The sequence below is a fragment of the Portunus trituberculatus genome, chromosome 40 (assembly GCF_017591435.1).
Source record: "Portunus trituberculatus isolate SZX2019 chromosome 40, ASM1759143v1, whole genome shotgun sequence".
NCBI lineage: Eukaryota > Metazoa > Arthropoda > Malacostraca > Decapoda > Portunidae > Portunus > Portunus trituberculatus.
In genome coordinates, this window is record NC_059294.1 from 13,404,685 (window position 1) to 13,429,515 (window position 24,831).

Here is a 24,831-nt window from a genome sequence, read left to right on the forward strand (position 1 = left end):
ATCCTTCAAATAATCTCTTGTCCATTCTAGCAAAGTTCCTTGCAGTCCTCCTATGTTCTCTAGTTTCCAAAATAGTCTTCCCTGAGGGACTTTATCAAAAAGCCTTTTTTATGTCCAGGTATACTGTGTCCACCCATCTGTCTTTGTTTTCCAGTCCTGCAATAACTCTCAAGTAGAAGCTTAATAAGTTTGATACACATGACCTCCCTGTCTTGAACCTAAATTGTCTGTTCGATATGACTTGCTCCTCTTCTATAAATTTAATCCATTTTTCTTTAATAATTATTTCACACAACTTCCCAAAAACACTTGTAAGTGACACTGGTCTGTAGTTTAGTGTTTCAGTTGCCTTTCCTTCTTTAAATATCAGTATTATGTTGGCTCTCTTCCATTCTAGTGGAACTTTCCCTTAACTTGTAATTATTTCCCAAGTTTGATCTTTACACTCTTTTGGAACTTGTAATTATTTCCCAAATTGGATCTTTACACTCTTTTGGAACTTGTAATTATTTCCCAAATTGGATCTTTACACTCTTTTGGAACTTGTAATTATTTCCCAAATTTGATCTTTACACTCTTTTGGAACTTATAATTATTTCCCAAATTGGATCTTTACACTCTTTTGGAACTTGTAATTATTTCCCAAATTGAATCTTTACACTCTTTTAACACATAGCCTGATACACCATCTGGCCCCATTGCTTTTCTGACATCCAACTTATCCAATAATCTTCCAATATCTTCTTTGTGAACTGTGATCTCCTGTGGCAATACAATGTCCTATTAGGTTCTGTGAAATCTTCTTTGACAGTGAACACCATTTTGAAGCTCTCGTTCATTATTTCACACATTTCCTTCTCTGTTTGAGGTTTGGTATGTCTTCCCTCCTTTAATTATTTTTTCAATCGTTTCCTTGTTCTTCGTTTTGCTATTTATAAACTTGTAGAAAAGTTTGGGTTTGTCTTTGCTTTTACTCACCACATCTTTCTCAAAGTTTCTTTCTTCCTCTCTTTTTACTGTAATATAATTGTTTCTGGCATCCTTGTACTGCCGTCTGTCATAGTCATTTCTCTGTTCCATAAGTTTCTTCCATCCTTTATTTTTTTATATATTTTTTTTTTTGGCTTGTATGCATTTAGCATTGTACCAAGCATTGTTTTTTTTTTTTTTTTTTTTTTTTTTTAACAGGAACAAATTTTTTTACTCCTACATTATATTTCTGTAAGAATATGTCATATTTCCCTTGTATTGTCTTTCTGTACATAATAGTTCTCCACTCAGTATCAGTAAGATAGATCCTTAATTCTTCAAAATCTGCTCTTGCATTATTTAATCTTTCTCCTCTGTAGTCATCTCTGTAACTTATCTCATCTTCCTCCTGCATTTGCATCTCTAATTTCACATGATCACTTCTTCCCATTGTATTGTATGATTAGAGGGGACTCTGGTTTCTTTGTGAAAACGAAGTAAAGCAACAGTGGTTCTTCTTCCTCTCCTGTACCTTGTTGACTCCTCCACCCACTGATCCATTGCATTAACTATAGTCAACTGTAACACTTCCTCGCTCCACTGCCCAGCATTATCCATTACTTCCATCTCTCTCCAGTTTAATTTTTTCCAGTTAAAGTCTCTAATTAAAAGTATTCTTCTATCTATTCTTATCATGTTATCTAGACACTTAATCTCCTCTCTTTTCATATCTTTATGTTCTTCAGTTCCCCATGTATTTGTCTTAGGTGGCACATATGTAACTATAGTTTTTCTCTTCAATTCCTGTTTTGACTATTATTCCCATTATCCACTTTGTCCTCTCCATATTGCACATCCTCCACATGTACAGGCAACCCCCGTTTAACGAAGGGGTTACGTTCCTAAAAAACACTTTGTTAAGCGAACCGATTATAACAAATTTAACCCCTGATTTGAACTTCCATTGAGAGTAAGCAAAGCGAGAGTGCATCATAGTACAGTAAAAGGTTTAATGAAAGTCAGAATTATGAAGTTAAACATTTAGGTAGTTTAATTTAAGTCATTATAATGTACACTAATGTATGTATGTATGTAACTTTATAATGTTGATGATCTTAACTTTATGAAGGGAGGAAGAGTGAAACAGGAAAGACACTAACCGGCAACCTGTGGAATGTAAACAAAGTGCGCATCATTGTACTGCATACAAAACTTATGTACCACATTTCCACAAGGCTTTCCATTTTATCCATTGTAGAGTCACGAGTTCAGGTGGTTCTTTTAGCTTGCAAGGAAGATACGGTCTCACCAGCCTCCTTAATAGAGTCTGCTGACTTGAAAATAGAGACAGTATAATATGGAGTCAAGATAGTGGCCAGCACTGCTATAGTTTTCTGGCCTCTCATGTCTGTGAATAATATCTAGTTTCATTTGGAGAGTAAGAGACTTCCTGGTCTTCTTACGAACACTAGGCCAATTGCAGGGCGTTTTGGTGGTAAGTTGAGCTAGGCAAGACAAGCTGCTGCTGAGGCTGTTATGTTTTGACTGGGAGTGAGTGTTGCGTGTTGTCCACGAGAGGCTTGATCTTGATCTTGATCTTTATTCTATAGGTGTCCCAGGATTTTTCCTGAGGTAGGCCTTAGTACCAGCAGCTCCTGGTGTATTCAAAAGCCTATCAGCTTGCGTGATATGGTGGGGCTTTCAAATTTGGAAAAAAATTACCTGGATAAAACTTCGTTAAAGCGAGTTTGGTGTTCGTTAAACGAGCAGATGGTAGTAAAATGAAACCTTCGTTGTAGCGAAATTTCGTTGTGTTAACCTTCGGGGGTTGCCTGTATATTATCACGAACCATTATTAGCACTCCTCCTCCCCCTTTATCCTTCCTCTCTCCTCCGGCTATTATATCCCTCCACTTTAAAGTTAACATGGATCTGATCTCTGAGTTTTCTTTCAACGATGCACATAACATCTGGCTTTTTCTCTCAAATAATCCCTAACCTCTAACATGCCTGATAACAACCCATCTATATTAGTATAAATCACTCTTAATTTCTTGCCTCTTCCACAACCTTCTCTTTCTTCTGTAGGTACCACTTCTTTAGTCTCATATCCAGAACTCTCCAGTAAAAATTCTTCTTGATCTCTGTCCTTTTCTTGTTTTTTTTTCCTTAACTTCACTTCTTAGCACTTTCTCCTTTTCTCTTTCCTCTAGGTTCATATTTATTTTTATCCATATATCCTTGTGTTCAGTATAATCGGCCAGCTTCCCTTTCCTAGCCATGATTTCCTCTAGTGCCACTTGGGATCTCAGTCTCACTTTATTGGTCTCCTACCCCATTCACTGTATCTTCCTAACTTGATCACTTCCTCCACCTTGGCCTAGTTCTTGTGTGCTAGCTTGAACTTGTTTGGTAACAGTTTTGGCCAATTCTCTCTCTTCATGTTCTCATGAATTCGTTTGGATTTTTTCTTTTTCCTTCATCCCAAAAATCACGAAGCTTTTTCTCTTATCCACTGTATCCTGCACCATGTCTTCTTTCCCTTTAATTACTTGACTTACAGTGACTTTCGTGTTTTTCTGAATTTGTCTCTTTACAACCTATAAGATTTAACTTTTTCTCTTCCTGTTCATGCTTCCATTAATTTTGTAGTTCCTTCAGCTTGTTTTCACCCAATTCACCTTCTATCCTGTGCACAGTCCCATCGTGCACTTAAACCTGTAAGCTCCTTAAGAAGTTTTCGTGGTCTTGGCATGTGGCTTTTAGTATGTCATTTTGTTTCTTTATTTCTTGTATCTAATATTGTATTTAATATGGAGTAGGCAGTAGTCACCTGCCGCCCGGTGGAATACTCCAGGAGAGGTACTTACGGGGATGTAGGCAGTGCTGCAGACTGAGTGATTCCCCGTGTCCTCTCTTCCCGGTTCCCTTTGTGGTCTCATTTATACAATTGAGCAGCTGCAGCCTGCCCTCTAAAGACAACTTCTACTACTTCCTACACTACACTACAACACCTTACACTTTTACACTCTCTTCAAATCAAAATTTAATAATGGCTTCACCACGCCCTGCCTCGGAGTCCCCTCTGGGAGGGACCATAAATGTCCCCAGGTCGGACTGCCCTCTGCTGTCGACCTTGGGTGTCTTGACACTTCATCTAATACTTTCACTATCAATTTCTGCAACATTCGTGGCCTTCGTTCTAATTTTCAATCTGTGGAACACCACCTCTCCTCTACTAAACCTCATCTTCTCTTCCTAACCGAAACACAGTTGTCTGTGACTACTGACAGCAGCCCTTTTCTGTTCCCTCCTACTTGCTCTATCCTCATTTTCAATCCAAAGCTGGATGTTGCGCATACGTGCGTAACGACACCACTTGCTCTCGTGCCCACAATCTTGAATCTTCAGAATTTTCTACCATCTGGCTAAGACTTCAATGTCACTCTCTAACTAAATTCATCTGTGCTGTATACCTCTCACCTAATTCCTCTGACTATGTAAAATTCTTTGACTATTTGACTTCCAAGGTGGAGCACATCTTATCTCACTTTCCTTTTGCTGAGATCTCCATTTTAGGGATTTCAATGTTCACCACCAGCTTTGGCTTTCATCTTCTTTCACTGACCAACCTGGTGAACAAACCTTCAACTTTGCTATCCTTCATGACCTAGAGCAGCTAGTGAAGTTCCCTACCCGTATTCCTGACCGCCTTGGAGACACGCCCAACATTCTTGATCTTTTCCTAACCTCCAACCCTTCTGCTTACTCTGTTAAACTTTCCTCTCCGTTGGGCTCCTCCGACCACAATCTAATTTCCGTTACCAGTTCTATCACTCCAGTGCAGCCTCAGGACCCGCCTAAGCGGAGGTGCTTCTGGCATTTTAACTCTGCTAAGTGGGAGGAACTAAGGCAGTACTATTCTGATTTCCTTGGGATGATTATTGTTTTCATGTCAGAGATCCTTCTCTTTGTGCCGAGCGCATAACAGAGGTGATTATCTCTGGCATGGAGCTATACATTCCTCATACTTTCTCTAACCCTAAAGCTAAAAAGCCTTGGTTTAACTCTGCTTGTTCTCGTGCTGTCAATGATAGAGAGGCGGCTCACAAACGGTTCCGTAGCCATCCAACTGCTGAAACTCATGCCCTATATATTTCTGCCCGTAATCATGCCAAATCTATTCTCCAACTTACTAAAACTCTTTCATCAATAGAAAATGTCAAAGTCTTTCCAATTCTAACTCCTCTCGAGATTTCTGGCATCTAGCCAATAATATCTCTAACAACTTTACTTCTTCGTCTTTCCTCCTTTACTTCATCCAGATGGCTCTACAGCTGTCTCTTCTTTTCTAAAGCTGAACTCTTCGCTCAAACCTTTGCTACCAACTCAACTTTGGATGATTCTGGGCATATTCCTCCTACTCCTCCACCCTCTGACTACTTCATCCCTAAAATTAAAATTCTTTATAAAGACGTTTTCCTGGCCCTCTCTGGCCTTGATTCTCGGAAGGCTTACGGTCCGGATGGAGTCCCTCCTGTTGTTCTCAAAAACTGTGCTTCCGAACTCGCTCACTGCCTGGTCAAACTCTTTCATCTGTGTCTCTCTACTTCTATTTATCCTTCTTGCTGGAAGTTTGCTCACATTCAACCTGTCCCTAAAAAAGGTGACCACTCCAATCCTTCTAACTACCGCCCTATAGCTTTGATTTCCTGCCTTTCTAAAGCCTTTGAGTCTATCCTTAATAGGAAGATAATGAGGCATCTATCAGCTCACAACCTTCTCTCTGATTGCCAGTATGGTTTCCGTAAAGGCAGATCTACTGGTGATCTTCTTACTTTCCTAACTGAATCTTGGTCATCCTCTTTTAGGGACTTCGGTGAAACCTTTGCTGTCGGCCTTGACATATCGAAAGCCTTCGATAGAGTCTGGCACAAATCTTTAATTTCTAAACTACCCTCCTACGGATTCTATCCTTCTCTCTGTACCTTCATCTCCAGTTTCCTTTCCGATCGTTCTATTGCTGCTGTAGTAGACGGTCACTGTTCTTCCCTAAAACTATCAACAGTGGTGTTCCACAGGGTTCTGTCCTATCACCCACTCTCTTTCTATTATTCATCAATGATCTCCTAAATCTGACTCAATGCCCTATCCACTCCTATGCTGATGATACCACCCTGCATTATTCAACAGCGTTCAACAGACGCCCAACCCAACAACAATTAAATGACTCAAGGCGAGATGCTATAGGACGCCTAACTTCTGATCTTTCACTTGTTTCTGATTGGGGCAGAGAAAACCTGGTTTTGTTCAATGCCTCAAAAACTCAATTTCTACAACTATCTACTCGACATAACCTTCCAGACAACTATCCTCTCTTCTTCAATAACACTCAACTTCCCTCTCCTCTACATTAAACACACTCGGTCTATCCTTCACTAAAAATCTAAACTGGAAATTTCACATCTCTACTCTTGCTAAATCAGCTTCCAAGAAGTTAGGTGTCCTATGGCGTCTTCGTCCATTTTTCTCTCCTCCCAGCTGCTTGCTCTGTACAAGGGCCTTATCCGCCCGTGTATGGAGTATGGCTCTCATGTCTGGGGGATCCACACACAGCTTTACTAAACAAGGTGGAATCTAAAGCTTTTCGTCTTATCAACTCTTCTCCTCTAACTGACTGTCTTGATTCTTTAAGTCACCGCCGCAATGTTGCATCTTTATCTGTCTTCTACCGCTGTTTTCATGCTGTCTGCTCTTCTGAACTTGCTAACTGCATGCCTTCCCCTCCTGCGGCCTCGCTGCACAAGACTCTCTACTTCTTCTCATCCCTATTCTGTCCATCTTCCTAATGCAAGAGTTAACCAGTATCTTCACTCCTTCATTCCCTACACTGGTAAACTCTGGAACTCTCTACCTGTGTCTGTATTTCCACCTGCCTATGACTTAAACTCTTTCAAAAGAGGAGTGTCAAGACACCTCTTACGTTAACTGGACCCTCCTTTTAGATTTTTCTGTTTTTTCTCTTTCTACTTTTCTTTTAACAGGGCCTGGCAACCAGCGGGATTTTTTTTTTTTCCAACACTGTGTTTGCCCTTGGCCAGTGCCCTTGTAATGTAAAAAAAAAAAAAAAAAAATCTCTTCTTTTAATCCCTTATTGATTGCACTGACCTTCTCACATTCTACCAATCTCAATTTCAGCTCTATTTTTTCTGTTGTCAGTCCTTTCTACGTTGATCAACCTTCTCATACTACATACTTCGTCCCTGAATCCAGAAAAATCCTTGTCCATAATATCCTCAGTTAGTTTCCATAGTCCAACAGGATCTTCAATGTACCGTTGATTTTCACACGATGGCGTATGTTTTGTTTCAGTCGTACGTCTGGCAGCACTACTTTGTTACATCTCTCTCTTGTTTTTCTTTCCATAAATATGGTCCAAAACGTATTTAATGTGGCTCTCTCCCCCCTGTACATACGTCTAGGCCAGTCTCCAGCTCCTATTGTAGCTTTTCCTTGCAAGTTGTTCAGAGACGTCTGATCGGCAGTGTGTCTACGGTGTATGTGTGTGTGTACATTGATGCATTTATGAATGCTTGTGCATGCCAGGTTTGTTATGTTGCAGGGTATTCTTTGATATGTGGAAAACTTTGAGTATATATTTAGCTTTCTTATTACACCTTTACAGTAAAAGATGAAGAGGACAGTAGTAGTGAAGAGGATGACAATAACATTGGAGGTCTATTCTACAAAGTATCACAGTCAAAACCCAACAAACATTTATCCCAGGCCCCAATGGACGAAGTTGATACTAGTCGTTACATTCCCCCAGCCCTTCGAGATTGGAGTAATGATGAGGTAACATAATGATACTACTGGTAAAATTTATTATGTTTTTTGACAATTTAATCTACAGTGCAGTAAGTATAACAAAGATGAGAATTAGTGCCATAAGAAGGACTAATTTCACATTATAATTAAGGTTTTTATTTAATAAATTTATTTACTTCTTTTAAATCAGGTATTCAACTCCATCAAAGATTGCTTTGTAACTGGGGAATGGAAAGAAAGTGAAAATGCTCAAACTCTTTTAAAAAGTAAGTCCTCATTTTATGATAGTTTGGTTTACGATAAATTCACAGATACGATAGTTGACAATTACTACCATTTTTTTCAATTTACAATAAAAAATTTGCAGTTACAATATTCAAATTCCCATCAAACTTGTTGCTGTAATTATGCCGCCGCACAGCAGCCAACTATGAACTAGTCACTTTCGTGCTGCCACTACGAACACAGTGAAACCTTGTGCTCGGTGATATACTTACATTATTCTCCGCATTTAATAGAAGTGTCACAGAAACGTAATTTAGATTGTGGTGAAGACATCAAGACTCTGCAAAAAGCTTTCAGTTTTATTGACTATGCAATGGAAATGCTGCAAGAACATGACCCTAACCCCAAAAGAGTAGCAATGTGGTTAATGAGATGAAACAGACGATGAAAATCTACAGAGAATTATATGACGAGAAACATAAAAAGAAGAAACAGTCCACAATCTCAGCTTTTTTCAAACCTGTAGCTAGACCATCCATTTCACTCACTGTACCTTCAACCGTCAATTAAAGCTGGGTCATCAACTTCAAGTGACCAGTTTGAAGGATATGATTCACCTGCATCACACTCGGCCAGTGCATCACCCACTTCATCTGCAACATCAGCTGATCATTCTCCTGTGAGCCCTCCTTCCGAGTAAGGTAGGCGAGGTCCCTGCTGCCCCTTAGCCTCAGAAGGGACAAAGGAAGGGCATATATAGTCCTCTACCCTAGGAGAGGATCTATACAGAAGATTAACATTAAGAAAGGTAAGTAAAACAGTATTCTTGTTCAATTTTTTTTTTTTTCCCCGGTAATACATGGCTTGTCCAATTTGATTACTTTTTTCTATTGACTTCCGTATTCAGCTAGAACGTATTCCTATCTAATCTGTGTAAAAACGGGTTTGATTTACACAGGTTCGGTTTACGATAAGGTTTTAAGGAACATATTTCTATCGTAAATTGAGGACTTACTGTATTTTTTTTAATCATGGACAAAAGTAAATTGAGACTTCTATTATAACCATGTGCTGGAAATACTTTTTAGGAACAGGCACAAGATAGAAATACATTGATAAACTTTGTTTATCCACAGCCTGAATTTCGCATTGCTGCTAATGGAGTTGTATTGGAAGCAGACCAGAGTTGTAAGATAGTGAAGAAACTCAAGTTGATGGGCACTCCAGAGAAAATTCTAAAGAAGACTGCTTTCATAAAAGTATATATGTGTATTGATAAGAATTAAGTACTGTTTAAAGTTCATGATATAATTTTTAAACAATGTAATGATGAAGAAAGTTTCTTAATTAATATTGATTATTTCCAGGACATGTTTCATTCAGATACTGAAATTGCCAAGTTTGAAGGAGCAAAAATTGAAACTCAATCTGGTATTCGAGGTATCATCAAGAAATTTCAAGGAGACAGAGGACACTTCCGTGCTACTTTTGAAGATGTAATCAAAATGAGTGGTAAGGTTTTTTTAGTGTGTATGTGTGTGTGTGTATTTACCTAGTTGTATTTACCTAGTTGTATTGTACAGGGTTCAAGCGGGGCTCATAGTGTCCTGTCCCCATATCTCCATTTATCTACTTTTTCTTTAAAGTTATGCACACTATGTGCTGTAACAATATTATCCAATGCATTCCATTTTTCCACCATTCTGTGTGGAAAACTGTATTTAACAATACCCTTCACACACTGCCTCATCCTGATCTTCTTTCATGTTCTTTTGTCCTTCCATCTTCTTCTGTCAACAGCACCAGGTCTTCTTTGTCTATCTTTTCAATACCATTTACTATCTTATACATTGGTATTAGGTCCCCACATTCTCTTCTATCTTGTAAGGTTGGCAGTCCCATTCCCTTCAGTCGTTCTTCATATGTAAGCTCCTTTAATTCCGCCACCATCTTTGTAGCAATCTTCTGTATCCTTTCCAATTTTCTTGTATCCTTTTTAGAGGTCAGAGACCATACCACTGCTGCGTTTTCCAGCCTTGGGCGTATCATGCTTGTGATGATTTTTTTCGTCATATCTTTATATTTGTAATGATAGTCCAAATATCTTGCTTATATGGTTATCAGAGCTCAGATTTTCTTGTATGATCACTCCAAGATCTTTCTCCTCTTTAGTCTTTATTATATGTTCCTCTCCTATCAAATAGTTCCATATCAGTCGTCTCTTACTCTTTCCTAGTTCCATTATGTGACATTTTTTGGCATTAAACTCCAATTTCCACTTCCTGCTCCACTCATAGATCTTGTTTAAATCTTCATGCAACAGCAGACAGTCCTCTCTGGTTTTGATGTCTTAGCAACTTTGCATCATCTGCAAATAAACTCATATAACTGTTTATCCCAATGTGAATGTTGTTTACATAAACCTGAAACATAATGGGGGCTAACACTGACCCTTGTGGCACTCCCTTAGTTACTTTATCCCAAGATGAGTATGTATCTCTGATCACAGTTCTTATTTCCTTATGCTTCAAATAATCTCTTGTCCATTCGAGCAAGGTTCCTTGCAGTCCTCCTATGTTCTCTAGTTTCCAAAGTAGTCTTCCACTTTAGCAAAAGCCTTTTTAATGTCCAGGTATACTGTGTGTACCCATCCATCTCTGTTTTCAAGTCCTGCAATAACTCTCCAGTAGAAGCTTAATAAGTTTGATACACATGACCGCCCTGTCCTGAACCCAAATTGTCTTCGATATGACTTGCTCCTCTTCTAGAAATTTTACCTATTTTTCTTTGATAATTATTTCACATAACTTCCCTACGACACTTGTAAGTGACACTGGTCTGTAGTTTAGTGGTTCAGTTGCCTTTCCTCTAAATTATTACGTTGGCTCTCTTCCATTCTAGTGGAACTTTCCCTTCACTTATTGTAATTATTTTCCAAATTGGATCCAGTAATTGCTCTTAACATTCTTTTAACACCTAGCCTGATACACCATTGCTTTTCTGACTTCCAGCTTATCCAACAATCTTTCAATATCCTCTTTGTGCACTGCAACCTCCTGTAATCCTTGGCAATCTAATGTCATATTAGGTTCTGTGAAATCATCTTCTGCAGTGAATACTGTTTTGAAGCTCTCATTCATTATTTCACACATTTCCTTCTCTGTTTGGTATGTCTTCCCTTCTTTAATTATTTTTTTCAATTGTTTCCTTATTCCTTGTTTTGCCGTTTATAAACTTACAGAAAAATTTGGGTTCATCTTTGCTTTTATCCACTACATCTTTCTAAAAATTTCTTTTTTCCTCTCTCCTTACTCTAATACACTCGACCCTCGAAACAACGGAGCTCCCATCAATTTCTACAAATTCTGGAGTCGGTTTAATCTACGGATGAATATTAAAATGTGCGCGATTGTCCGTTCCCGGCAAATTATTGTCCGGTAAACTTCATTTTCTGTAGTTTATTAATATTTATTAAACTGACCATGCTCATATCATCTATTTCAGGTTATTTGTTGTACTTAATGTTATTTTACATACTTTTGCAAAGAACGGACTTTTGCAATCTACACATCTCCATTTGTCCGTTGTTTTCAGTGTATATTAATTTCTAGCATCTTTGTACTGCTGTCTGTTATAGTTGTTTCCTTGCTTTAAGAGTTTCTTCCACGCTTTATCTTTTACCTTTTTTGCTTGTATACATCTAGCATTGTACCAAGCATGTATTTTTTTCTGAACTCTATAAACAGGAACAAACTTTTTTAATCCATTATTTTCTGTAAGAATATATCATATTTCCCTTGTACAGTCTTTCTGTACATAATATTAGTCCACTCAATATCAGCAAAATATATCCTTAATTTTTCAAAATCCGCTCTTTCATAATTTAATCTATCTCTTTTATAGTCCTCTTTGTAACTTATCTTGTCTTCTTCCTGAATTTGCATCTCTAATGTCACATGATCACTTCTCCTCATTTGACTAATAAAGTACACGAGACTTACCTTGGTCAGTTGAAGTGTGCTTGTAATTTAACGAGGCAAGTCACCTGTGCTGAGTGGGAGCTTTCACATACCCACCGCTCCCTCCCTGGTTTGTATGTTACAATAATTCCTAGTGCTTTTAATTTTATATCATGTGGGTGGTCATATACTTTGAAGTCTGACTGCATGACGTGGCAAAGCGTATCTCTAAGGTATTGTATGATTGGAGGGGGCTCTGGTTTCTTTGTGAAAACTAGGTCAAGCAATGATGGTTTTTCTTCCTCTATAGTACCTTGTTGACCCTTCCACCCACTGGTCCATTGTATTAACCATAGTCCACTGTAACACTTTCTTGCTCCACTGCCCAGCGTTATCCATTACTGCCATCTCTCTCTCCAGTTTATTTTTTTACAGTTAAAGTCTCCAACTAAGAGTATTCTTCTATCACCTCTCTTTGCATATTTGTTCTTCTGATCCCCATAATTAGTCTTTGGTGGAACATATGCAACTATAATTTTTCTTTTCTTCAAACCTTCTATTTTGATTGTTACTCCCATATTGCACATCCTCCACACATATATTATCACGAACCATTATTAGCACTCCTCCTCCCCCTTTATCCTTCCTGTCCCTCCTCCAGTTATTATATCCCTCCTCTTTAAAGTTGACATGGATCTCTGCTCTCAGTTCTGTTTCAATGATGCACATTACATCTGGCTTCCTCTCTTTCAAATAATGCCGAATTTCCAATATGCTTGATAACAACCCATCTATGTTAGTATAAGTCACCCTTAATTTACTGCCTTCTCCACAACTTCCTCTTTTTTCCTTCCTTCTTTAGTCTCATATCCAGAACCCTCCAGTAAATATTTTTCTTCTCTATCTCTGTGCTTTTCTTGTTTTTTTCCTTAGCTTCACTTCTTAGCACCTTCTCCTTCATTCTCTCCTCTAAGTTCATATCTCTTTTTATCCATATATCCTGTGCTCAACATCATCGGCCAGCTTCCCTTTTCTAGCCATAATTTCCTCTATAGCCACTTGAGATCTCATTCTCACCTTCATTGGTCTCCTACCCCCTTTACTGTATCTTCCCAGCCTGATCACTTCCTCCACCTCCTGGTCAAATTCTTGTGTGCTGTCTTGTACTCGTTTGAAAACAATTTTGGCCAATTCTTTTTCTACACGTTCTCTAGTGAATTTATTTAGATTTTTCTTTTCCTTTATGCCATAAAGGAAAAGAAAAATGTGTTTGTGTGTGTGTGTATTTACCTAGTTGCAGTTTTACAGGGCCTGGGCTTTATGCTCGTGTGGCCCTGTCTCCATATCTACGCTTATCCAATCTTACTTTAAAAGTATGCACACTCGTTGCAGACACTACTTCTTCATTTAAACTGTTCCACGTCTCAAAACATCTCTGCGGGAAACTATATTTTTTAATATCTCTCAGACATCTTCCTTTTCTCAGCTTTTTACTATGCGATCTTGTGCTTCGGATGTCATATTCTTCTCTCAGGATCAGTTTTTCATTATCCACTTGGTCCATTCCGTTGATCAATTTATAAACTTGTATCAGGTCTCCTCTCTCCCTTCTTTGTTCCAGGGTTGGTAGATCCATAGCTTTTAGTCTCTCCTATGTCATCCCTTCAAATTCTGGAACCATTCTTGTAGCTATTTTTTGTAGCCTCTCTAATTTCCTTATGTGTTTCTTTTTATGAGGGGTCCACACTACTGCATATTCCAATCTGGGTCTTATTATAGTATTTATCAATTTCTTCATCATTTCTTTGTCCATGTAGTGAAATGCTACTCCAATATTCCTCAGCAAATTATATGTTTCTCTAAAAATTCTATCAATATGGCTTACTGGTTGATTGTTTTCTTCCATCGTCACTCCTAAGTCCTTTTCCTTTTTGACTTTCTCCAGTTCTACACCATCTCCCATCTTATAGATTCTCATCGTCTTTCATCTTTCCCATTTCCATGACATGGCTTTTGTTCACATTGAATTCCATTTCCCACTTCTTACTCCATTCCCAGATTTTATTTAGGTCTTCTTGCAGTATTTCACAATCCTCCTTTTGCTTTATAACTCTACACAGTTTCATATCATCTGCAAACAGATTTATGTAACTGTTCACTCCTTCTGGCATGTCGTTAATATAAATGAGGAAAAGTATTGGTGCCAATACTGACCCTGTCACTCCGCTTTCTACTGCTCTCCACTTGGACTTCATATCTTTAACTACCGTCCTTATTTCTCTCCCCCTCAAATAATTTTCTATCCATCTCAATGTGCTTCCTTTTTTAAGCCACCCTTCTCCTCTAACTTCCATAGTAATCTGTGTGTGTGTGTGTGTGTGTGTGTGTGTGTGTGTGTGTGTGTGTGTGTGTGTGTGTGTGTGTGTGTGTGTGTGTGTGTGTGTATTTACCTATTTGTGTATTACAGGGCCCGAGCTAAGCTCTCTGTGTCCTGTCTCCTTGTCCATTCCTGTCATATCTCTCTTTCATCTGATTGACACACACCGCATCAACGACATCACTGCTCAGTTTATTTCACTTATCAATGCTACGATGTGGGAAACTGTATTTTCTCACGTCATTTAGACAGATGTCTTTATTAGCTTTTTCCATGTCCTCGGAGCTGATTACTTGTGGTCACCTTTATCAACTCTCTGTCCAGTATGTCAATCTTGTTCACCAATTTATACATAGTTATCATGTCTCCTCTTGTTCTTCTCTCTTCTAATGTGGTCAGCCCCAGCTTCCTCAGTCTTTCCTCATAGTCTAACTCCCTGAGTCCTGGTACCATCCTTGTTGCCAGCCTCTGTACCCTTTCTACCTTCTTCACATTTTTCTTCATATGCGGTGACCAGACACAAGCTGCATATTCTAACTGGGGTCTTATTAAGGTACATAATATCTTCATCATTCCTTCATCTAGGTAGTGGAATGCAAGGCAAATATTTTGAAGCATGTTATAGGTTTTCCAAAAAATCTTGTTAATGTGTTTCTCCGGTGACAAGGTGTTTTGCATGGTTACTCCTAAGTTTTTCTCCTCATTGGTCTCTTTAATTTTCTCATCACCCAGCCTGTAATCCCTGTTTGGCTTGTATCTACTTCCCATTTTCATAACATGGGTCTTGTCTATATTAAATTCCATCTGCCACTCCTTACTCCACTCATATATTTTATCAAGATCTTCCTGTAACTTGTTACAATCTTCCACATTCTTTACTCTCCTCATAATTTTAGTATCGTCCACAAACATGTTCATGTAACTGTCAATTCCTACTGGCATATCATTAACATAAATCAAAAACATGATGGGACCCAGCACTGACCCTTGTGGAACTCCACTGGTTACCTTCTTCCACTCGGACTTCCTTCCTCTCACCACTGTTCTCATTTCTCTTCCCATTAAGTAATTTTCCATCCATTTTGCTAGTTTATCATTTACTCCTCCAATCATCTTTAGTTTCCACATCAGTCTATTGTGTGGTACTTTATCAAAGGCCTTTCTCAAGTCCAGGTAGATAGCATCCACCCATCCCTCTCTATGTTGTAGTATGTCAGTCACTCTTGAATAAAAACATAATAAATTGGATACACACGATCTTCCTTTTCTGAAACCAAACTGCCTTTCACTCAGAATGTTTTCACTTTCTAGATACTCACTCCACTTAGCTTTAATTACTTCTTCACATACCTTGCACAATATACTAGTCAACGATACTGGTCTATAATTTAGCGGTTCCATTCTACTACCATTCTTATATATAGGCACAATGTCAGCTCTTTTCCACTCTTTTGGGACTAATCCTGTTCGTATGGAGGTTTCCACAATATCAAATACGGGGTTCAACAATTGATCCTTACATTCATTTAGCAACCTCCCAGATATGCCATCAGGCCCCATTGATTTATTAATATCCAGATTGCTTATAATTTTCCTTACATCTTCCTTAGTAACCATGATGTCCTGCATTTGCTTTATTTCCGTAGGCCTTCCTCCCATAAAATGCTCCTCCTTTGTAAACACTTTGCAAAAGTTGTCATTCAAAATTTCAGCTATATCTCCAGCATCTTCATATACTTCTTCCCCATTTTTTACCTTTTCTATTGCCTCCCTTTATTTAGTTTTCCATTTATGAATTTGTAAAACATTTTGGGTCACTATCACAGTTTTCCACCACCCTCTGTTCATATTCCTTCTGTGCTGTTCTCCTTACTTCAACATATCTATTCCTTGCTGTTTTGTAGACTTCCCTTGATAATACATCACTGTTTTTCTTAAGTTTCTTCCATGCCTTTTCTTTGTTCTTTTTTGCTTCTTCACAATTTCTATTAAACCACTGTTTATTATTTAAAGTCCTCTTTCTGTGATATGGCACAAACTTTTTCACAGCAGAGTTATACAAATCCATAAATTTATCGTATTTCAATTGCATATCCCTTTCCTGGTATACCACGGACCAGTCAATTTCATTAAAGAACTCCCTTATATGGTTATAATTTGCCCTAGTATAATTTAATTTTTCCTCCCTGCGTTCCACAATCTTATTCGTGCTTAATTCCGTATCCAGCTCAAAGCTTAGGACATCATGATCGCTTTTCCCCAAGGGACATTCATGTTCAATTTCCTCTTTTAGAGAGATTCCCCTGGTAAATACCAAATCCAACCTTGCTGCAACATCTTGTCCCCTGCACCTTGTTGGTGATCTCACCCACTGTGTCATCAAGTTATTTGTTGCTACCTTTAACAATTCTTCTGCCCACTCACCACCGTTCACCACTTCGTAGTCTTCCCACACTATTTCTTTGCAATTAAAGTCTCCAACTATCATCACTCTATCCTTTCTGATGAGTTCTTGCTTCATTCTGTCTAGAGTATTTCTCATCACCATTTGGTACTGTTCATATTCCCAAGCACTGGTTCTGGGTGGTATGTATACTGTTATAATATTAATGTCCCTCTTGCCATCTGTTATAAGCATACTTATCACTTCCTCATTTCTCTTACTATAGTTCACCTCCTTCACTATCAGATCTTCCTTAGTAAGAACCATTATACCACCACCTTTATTTTTTCTATCATTTCTCCATACTTTGTAGTGTTTTACAACAAACCAGTCTAGCTTTATTTCGGCCTTAGCTTTGTTTCCACTACACACATTATGTCCGGTTCGTTATTTCTTAGGTAATCCATACATTCTAGCCTCTTAGACAGAAATCCATCTATGTTCGTGTAAGTCACTTTTATTCCATTCCTAGTCTCATTCTTCCATGTAATGCCTATTCCGTCTGTTTTATCCACCACTTCTTTAGCCTCCCATTTCTCATCCTCCAAAAAAACTTGGTCTTTTCCTCCTCTGTTCTTTCGTCATTCCTCTCCTTCACTTCAGTTACAAGCTCCTTCATTTTCATTCGCTCATCTTGTGACATATTTCTTCTTATGTAAATTGTTTTGGTTTCCTCAGAGTCCTTAAGTTTCCAAGCCCTCCTCAACAAGGCCTCCACTGCCACCTGAGACTTTAATTTCAATTTTAATGGTCTATTCTTGCCTTCCTCAAAAGCTCCCAATCTCACACTTTCTTCTACCTCAGCATATAGGTCCTCTTCTTCCACAGAGATCTTGTTCAGTAAAGACTTAATCCTGTCATTTTCCTTATCCCTCCTGTCCTGCCAGTTCCTGTTAGTTTCCTCCTGCAATCCTATTATGATCACACATTTTTCTTTTCAGCAATATCTCTCACCACATACTCATTTTCCTTTAGTGCCTTTACCATTTCCTCTGCGTAATCCCTTTATTTTCCTCTTCCTGCTTTTTTACTATCTCCCTAAACGACCTTTGTACCTCCTGATGTTCATGGTTCACTTCTTTCATCCTGGTATCAATTAGATTAAGGCATTCCTCCTTCCTCAAGTCCCCTTCGGATATTTTTATGTCCATTTCCATGAGTTTAGCCTTCATCTCTTCACATTGTTTCCTTAGTTGTTGGTTTTCTTTCTCCATCTCTACTTTTTCTTCAATAGCTCTTTATTCGCTAACGTTAACAAAGAGATCTCTTTTTTGAACTAATCATTCTCGGCTAGAACTCTATCCAGTTTTTCTTCTATGGACAAAATGTTTAGGAATTTACTTTCCAGTGCCTGGATTCTTGCATCCATATCTAGTTTCTCCAGTCCTTTTGGTGTAGTAATAAAACCTTCAAAGTCTCTAGCTTGTCTAGATGCCATTTTTGTTATCATCAGCTGATTAAGGCCAAAACAATCACCGCCCACACTCTCCTCTCAGGGATCACTCTCCATATCCCTCACTTTCAACACTAAGCGACAGTAGGACATTAACAGGACTCAACACTAAGCGACAGTAGGACATTAACAGGACACTAACTTAGAGGTACCCAGGCCCTGTAACACCATAGGTATTTTCCTTCTTCCCGTCCGCAACCGTGTGTGTGTGTGTGTGTGTGTGTGTGTGTGTGTGTGTGTGTGTGTGTGTGTTGTTACTGAGTACCATTAATAAAATCTGAGAGCATTGTTGAAGGGACTTGTAACTTCCCAATACTTATATTACAGATGTGATAATTCTGAAGACATGGGTGCCTCTAGAGATGGCAAGGCACTGCTTTCCTGTCCGCACATTGTTACTTCCACCCAGTGAGAAGGCAGCTTGGCAGGGCATGAAGACAGTGGCCCAAGTGAAAAAGAGCAAAGGGATAAAAAATCTAGCTAATCCTGATTCCTTGTATACTGTAAGATGAAATCAAAGTATTCTGTTTAATCCAGTTTTCAGAAACAAGTAATTCTGAACATATCTTTCCCATCTCGTCACTCCACATGCCCATTTTAAATAGCTAATTTCCATATCTTGCTGTGTTTGGTGTACCATGCTACAAAACTAATTTTATTCTATTTATTCTTATCCCACAGCCTATCACTAAGCGCCGTGAGTATGTACCACTTCCACTGAAGATTCCCAGAGAACTTCAGAAAGCTCTACCATATAGTGATAAGCCAAAGATCACTCCAAAAGCTGCTAAAGAACAAAGAGTCATAGTTGTAAAAGATCCCAAGGAAATAGAGGTAAGTTTTTTTTTTTTTTTTTTTTATGGATCAGTGATTGACATTTAGAACCCTACTTTCCTATTAGTAGCTCAACTTCCTCATATACATATTTGATTTTTCTAGTCTTGTGAATTTATATTTCACAAAATACTTAATATTCTCTGAACTTTCATCTTGTGCGGCACAACCCTTCTCCTGTTTTTTTTTTTTTTTTTTTTTTTTTTTTTTTTGTCACTTCATGCCAGTCAATTTTCGGATGTTCTATAGGTATGTTTTTCGTGGTCAAGTTGTCTTGAATTCAAGTTGACTTGAGATTGGCGTGCTCGCCAAAACACTCCACCTTGCTCTATAGGTTGCTAGGACTCTTCTGATACACAGGTCCTCTTTTATTGCACACCTCAGTTAATGTGTTTCTGGCTTTATGCACACCCTCACTTTGTTTCCATCACTCGTACAATGCACAAAGTTTCCACTTTATGTGCACATGGGGAAAGAAACTTTCATTTGAAAACAAAATATATTTGCTTTAAAATTATTTTTTCTGCCAAAAACAAATAAAATAAATTAAAATAAATTTAGAAATGATAAAGACTTTAACAACAAAAATAATAATTAAGTAATTATATTTTTACAACAAAAATAATAATTAAATGTCAAAATACAGGGATCCTCCCTTAATGAATGGGAAAAGGACTGAGAAAATGTGCGTATTGAAAACGCACTAATTGAATAATAGAACCTTTTGTTATAAAAGATTGGGACCGGGACCCACCAAGACTGGCCTTTTGAGACCCTCCCCCCTTATAACTGCCCCCAAATTGATCATTCCTGAAACATAAAACATTATTATTCCACATACAACAAAGCTTACTTACATATATATAGTAGCTGTACAGTGAGCTTGCAGGGGAAATTTGGGGTCACAAGCTACCTTCATAATATTATCCCTAGCACGAGGTGATGCCTGCTGCACTGCGTTCATGGAGTTTATCACCTGCCTCAACTTTGGCTTTGATTATTTTCTCTTTGCGTTTCTTTATAAGTTTATCCCTCAATATATCTGTAACACCCTTCTTTTTTGTATTTTTGGAAGAAGGCATATTCTCAAACCTAGAAAGATCACAAATATTACATATTACCAGCCTATGAAGGTCAAAAATATCATAATGCTTAGCAAATGTGAAACATGAAACCGCAACACATGCAAGCTGGAACAATGTGGCTGGACCAAAATACACATGCTGTTGAACTGTCTTGTTGGTTCTTCGATATGTAATGTTTAATTTATATATTTTGACATTTAATTATTTTTGTTGTTAAAACATCATTTCTTAATTTAATTTTTAGCAAATATATTTTGTTCTCAAATGAAAGTTTCTTTCACTGAGTGCACATAAAGTTGGAAATCTTACGCATTGTATGAGTGATGGAAACAAAGTGAGGGTGCGCATAAAGCCAGAAACACAGTAACTGAGGTGTGCACTAAAAGAGGACCTCTGTATATAAATAAAAGATTACATAATGTAAAGAACCAATGAGACAGTTTATGTTTTTGTCCCAGCCATGTTGTACCAGCTTGCCTGTGTTGCAGTTTCATGTTTGCTAAGCATTATGTTATTTTTGACCTTTGTAGATTGGTGATACATAATATTTGTGATCTTTTAGGTTTCTGAATATGGCTTCTTCCAAAAATACTTAAGAGAATGAATGGTGTTACGGATATAGCTTATCAAGAAATGTAAAATACTTTCCCTTCAAGAGAAACTAGACATCATAGCCAAGGTTGAGGCAGGTACGAAGCTCCATGAAATAGGCAGATTTTACTCTATTAATAGAGTCCACAGTGCGTAACATGATGAAATGTAAAGATGCCATAAAGAACGCAGTGCAGGAATGATCGATATGGGGGCCCTTTTGGGGAAAGTCTCAGGGGGTCAGTCATGGTGGGTCCTAGTCCCAATCTTATTTATAACATAGGGTTCTATTATTTGGTTAGTATTTTTCGATGTATGCGCACATTTTCTTGGCCCCTTTCCTGCACATTAAGGGAGGACCCCTGTATTACGAAATACTATTCTGATATTACAAAACACTAATTTATACAGTTTAAGTGACATTAATGTCCATATGGGAAAAAAAATATATAATGAGATTCATGTGAGGCCTTCAATATTCATTAATTGAAGACATTCATTCGTGGCAGCTAAATAAACCATACCTGTGCAGCAAAATATTTGAATGGTAGCTGCCTTGGCGACTGGTGTGGGATGCCACACCGTCATCACCACACTATTTAAAGGGTATCATGGGCAAGTGGGATGTTACCTTCAACACTGGTAAGGCAGTTTACATTCATTAATGTGAAAATATTATGCTTTTATGTGATGTACAGGCACAAACACACAACTTCTGTGTATATGACGTCATGACTCGAGTTTGTGACGTCATATCAATAACGGATGGGAGCGTCTTGAGCTGGTGGCAAGATCAACTCATCTTGAAGTCAAGTTAACTTGCACGGAAAAACACTTTTGAGCAAGATGGCTGCAAGTTGTGACATAGCTATGACAGTTTTACCGTGAAAACACGGCTTATAACTGAAATATCATTTATAAGGATTGAATTTGTTATTTAATTTTTTCTTTTCGTAACTTGAGTGTTTCATTGAAAAATGAAAAAAAAAATTGCTTAATATTAAAATACATACTGTATTTGATGGCATGTAAGATGTATGAAATGCATACCCATTTCAGCAGGAACCAGAAGTTTTTCCTTTTATGTATTCAAGCATGTAATATTGATAGCTTTAAGATACAAGAAGCCTATTTTAGGTCCAGGAAAAGAGCTAGTGCACATTGGTAGCAAGAGAAGACGATTGCAACACAGGGTTAAACCCTTGGGGAAACTGGCAACCTTATCCCACATCTGGATTTAGGGAAAAGGGGCTTGTGATTTAGTACCTTAAAGCAGTCATTTTAGGTTCCCTTCAGAACTAGTGCACATTGCTACCTAGCACAAGAGCTGGGGCAAACAGTCCGCTACATCATTGTAGGGTTAAGGACGTTTAAGTACCCACAAGCCCAAAGAAACAGAGTATGAACTTATATGGGAAAAAAATGACTTATTCTGGAAACTCTTGGCCAGTCAGAGCCAGAGCAAACAGTCCCCTACATCACCATGGGGTTAAGAAAGGCAATTGCCCACAAGCCCAAAGAGAGTATGAATTTATTGCAAAAAAACAAGAGCATTAATTAATGAATACCTTATTCTGGAAACTCTTGGCCAGTCATCCCTCCCACCATCTGAGATCTCTCAGGTGGTGGGAGACCCAATGCAACACATGACACGTCTAAGACCACATGAAAAAGATACTGAACGATGAAGCAGGAAGCCATGCTATACTGGCCCCCTTCCTACACCTTATGCAGAGAGTGTATGTGTAGGGAGACGAGTGATGCTTCTATACCCCTCATGTCATAAGCATAGAGAGGGGGGTGGGACATGATCTGGATCAGCTACTTTAATCTCCCTACCAGAGAGAGGATGACCCATTTTTGCATCATGAAACCACCTTGACATCAGTATCACTTGAACCAAACATGGAATAAGTACTTCCTGAGCTGCAACTGGACACAAGTGAAAGTCATCACCCACCTTCCAAGCCAGAACTACTATTGGCTGAAGCCTATGATCCTCTTGCTCATTCTTGCCCAGAGCCTTGGGTGAGAGGGAGAGAAAAACAGCAGAGAGCTCTCTGATGGGAATCAAGTCCACTGGGGAAAACGCATTAATGCTTTCAGCTGTGATGCTCCAAACCCTGTTGCCAGAGCAACTGAGAACAACACTTTCATGAATAGACCAGATGTCGGTGCCTCTGTGTTGTACTGAGGTCCCTGAAAAAAAATCCTACAACTTTTTCTAGGGACCACAAAGGGATCAGGCAGGGATTTGGTGGGATAACTCCCTCTTAGGCCACTTTCACACCAAGGTGGCACATTACACGTGGCAAGCAACGTGGTGTGCCACGTGAAAATGAACATCCGGAAACACATGAAACCTTTCACACCGAAGTGGCGCGGCATGTTGCATATGGCACGTCGCATGTGGCACATACGACGTGCCGCACCACTTGGGATCGGACTTGCCCATTATTTTTGAATGTGCAACTTGCCACCCTGGACTCTTTGGATGAACGGACTATAGATGAAAAATCTGCTGCAGAAACAACAGCTATTTGGATCTAGAGGTGCCTTGGCAAACAATGTAGTAGACTGCTGTTGTGTTGTTCATCTCATAGCAGACAGTAATCTGTTTGGGGAATGTTGTTTACTTAAGGAGGAAGGAAACCAACAGTTCCCTGATGTTGGTATGTTGACTCCTCTCCTTCAGCCAGCTGAAATTTTTATAAACTTGGTTTTGTTAAGATTAGAATGAATTACCTGATTTATAGGTATCAATAGTAGAACTTTTTAATACTCGAACAGCCATTTGGAACTAATTAAATTTGAGTATTGAGTCCCCACTGTATTTTAAAATATCCTACATGATTGCAGTTGTTGTAGGCACTAGCAACAAAGTTCCTATGTGGTGAGAGAGGATAAAGACCTATCCAGATAATCGCTGTGCTCCATGGGTACTACCCAAAAACAGGTACAGCAAGCCTAGGCAACTCCAGGCAGGATGCAGTACAATAACTATGAGTATGGTGATCAATAAAGCTCTGTTAGATAAAGAATAGGATCTCGACCAGTGATCCATAGTAGGAACATGTAGCATTACAATAGCAGGCAGAATAACTGAAAGAATGATGTGTGGGCTGCATAATCATTCTGTTTAATACTTACAAGCCAGAATAAAAGTTTTCGGAAAAAGATGAAAAACTAAAACATAGTGACAGAGTGAAGTTACAACAAGCTGGGGAAGGACTTAAGATGGTGCAAAATAAACAATATTTAGATGTGATAGTGCAAGGTGTCATGACTAATTTTTTATCCATAGAAGTTTTTTCTTTCTTCCAAACAGCATATAGACTAAATTGGACCTTACCCCAAAGTGGGCATATACCAAGATACCACTGTATAACAATTATTTTAATTAATCTCCTATTATAATATTTACAAGTGGTATAACAATTATTCTAATTCATCTCCTATTATAATATTTACAGATGGATAGTTTCATGAAGCGGTTGAAGACAATGATGGAAGACAAGATTCAAAGGGAAGAGAAAGAGAAAGAAGAGAGTAGAAAGAAGTTCAAGAAAGATATTGGTGAGCGTGAACATATGCGTCAAGTTAGAGAAAAACGAAAGAAGGCTGCAGCTTGCAGAATTAAGAGTAAAAAGTATGGGAAGAAAGACATTGTTTAAGTAGTATATTTTTGTACATGCACATGCATACCTGACTGACATCCACTGAAAAGAGGGAATATCTGAAGCAAGATGCCCATCCTTGCATATGCAATCACAATCACCTCAAGTATTCTTGTACATGAAAGCTGCAAGACCTCTAAGAGGGAAAGACCATTCCTCATTGTTCACACTGTGTGGTCATTTGCACATCATAAAGACTGGGATCAGGGCTCAACAGTAGAATTGATGTAGTCATACTTAACCATAACAGATGTCAATGGAATGAATCCATGATCTAAGTGTAATTATTTTGATCATGAAGTATGCAGTGATGGGTATGAAAGCTGCAGGTTTGGATGATTGTGCTGTTTAAAGAGTGGCAAACGACTCTTGTAGTGTGGTAGATGAAAA

At 38.4% G+C, this 24,831-nt stretch overlaps 1 protein-coding gene across 1 annotated transcript in view; it reads left to right on the forward strand.

The window, feature by feature from the left end:
• The window catches only part of LOC123515845 (ribosome biogenesis protein BMS1 homolog), a 39,760-nt gene extending 14,933 nt beyond the window's left edge, over positions 1–24,827 (forward strand). The window contains exons 11-18 of the mRNA XM_045274732.1: positions 7,655–7,824; positions 7,988–8,063; positions 8,595–8,701; positions 9,111–9,281; positions 9,390–9,534; positions 18,582–18,757; positions 18,936–19,088; positions 24,238–24,827. Coding sequence (XP_045130667.1) covers positions 7,655–7,824; positions 7,988–8,063; positions 8,595–8,701; positions 9,111–9,281; positions 9,390–9,534; positions 18,582–18,757; positions 18,936–19,088; positions 24,238–24,438 — 1,199 coding nt within the window. The 3' untranslated portion in view covers positions 24,439–24,827. The remainder of the gene's footprint in view (positions 1–7,654; positions 7,825–7,987; positions 8,064–8,594; positions 8,702–9,110; positions 9,282–9,389; positions 9,535–18,581; positions 18,758–18,935; positions 19,089–24,237) is intronic.
• Positions 24,828–24,831: the final 4 nt, after the last annotated feature.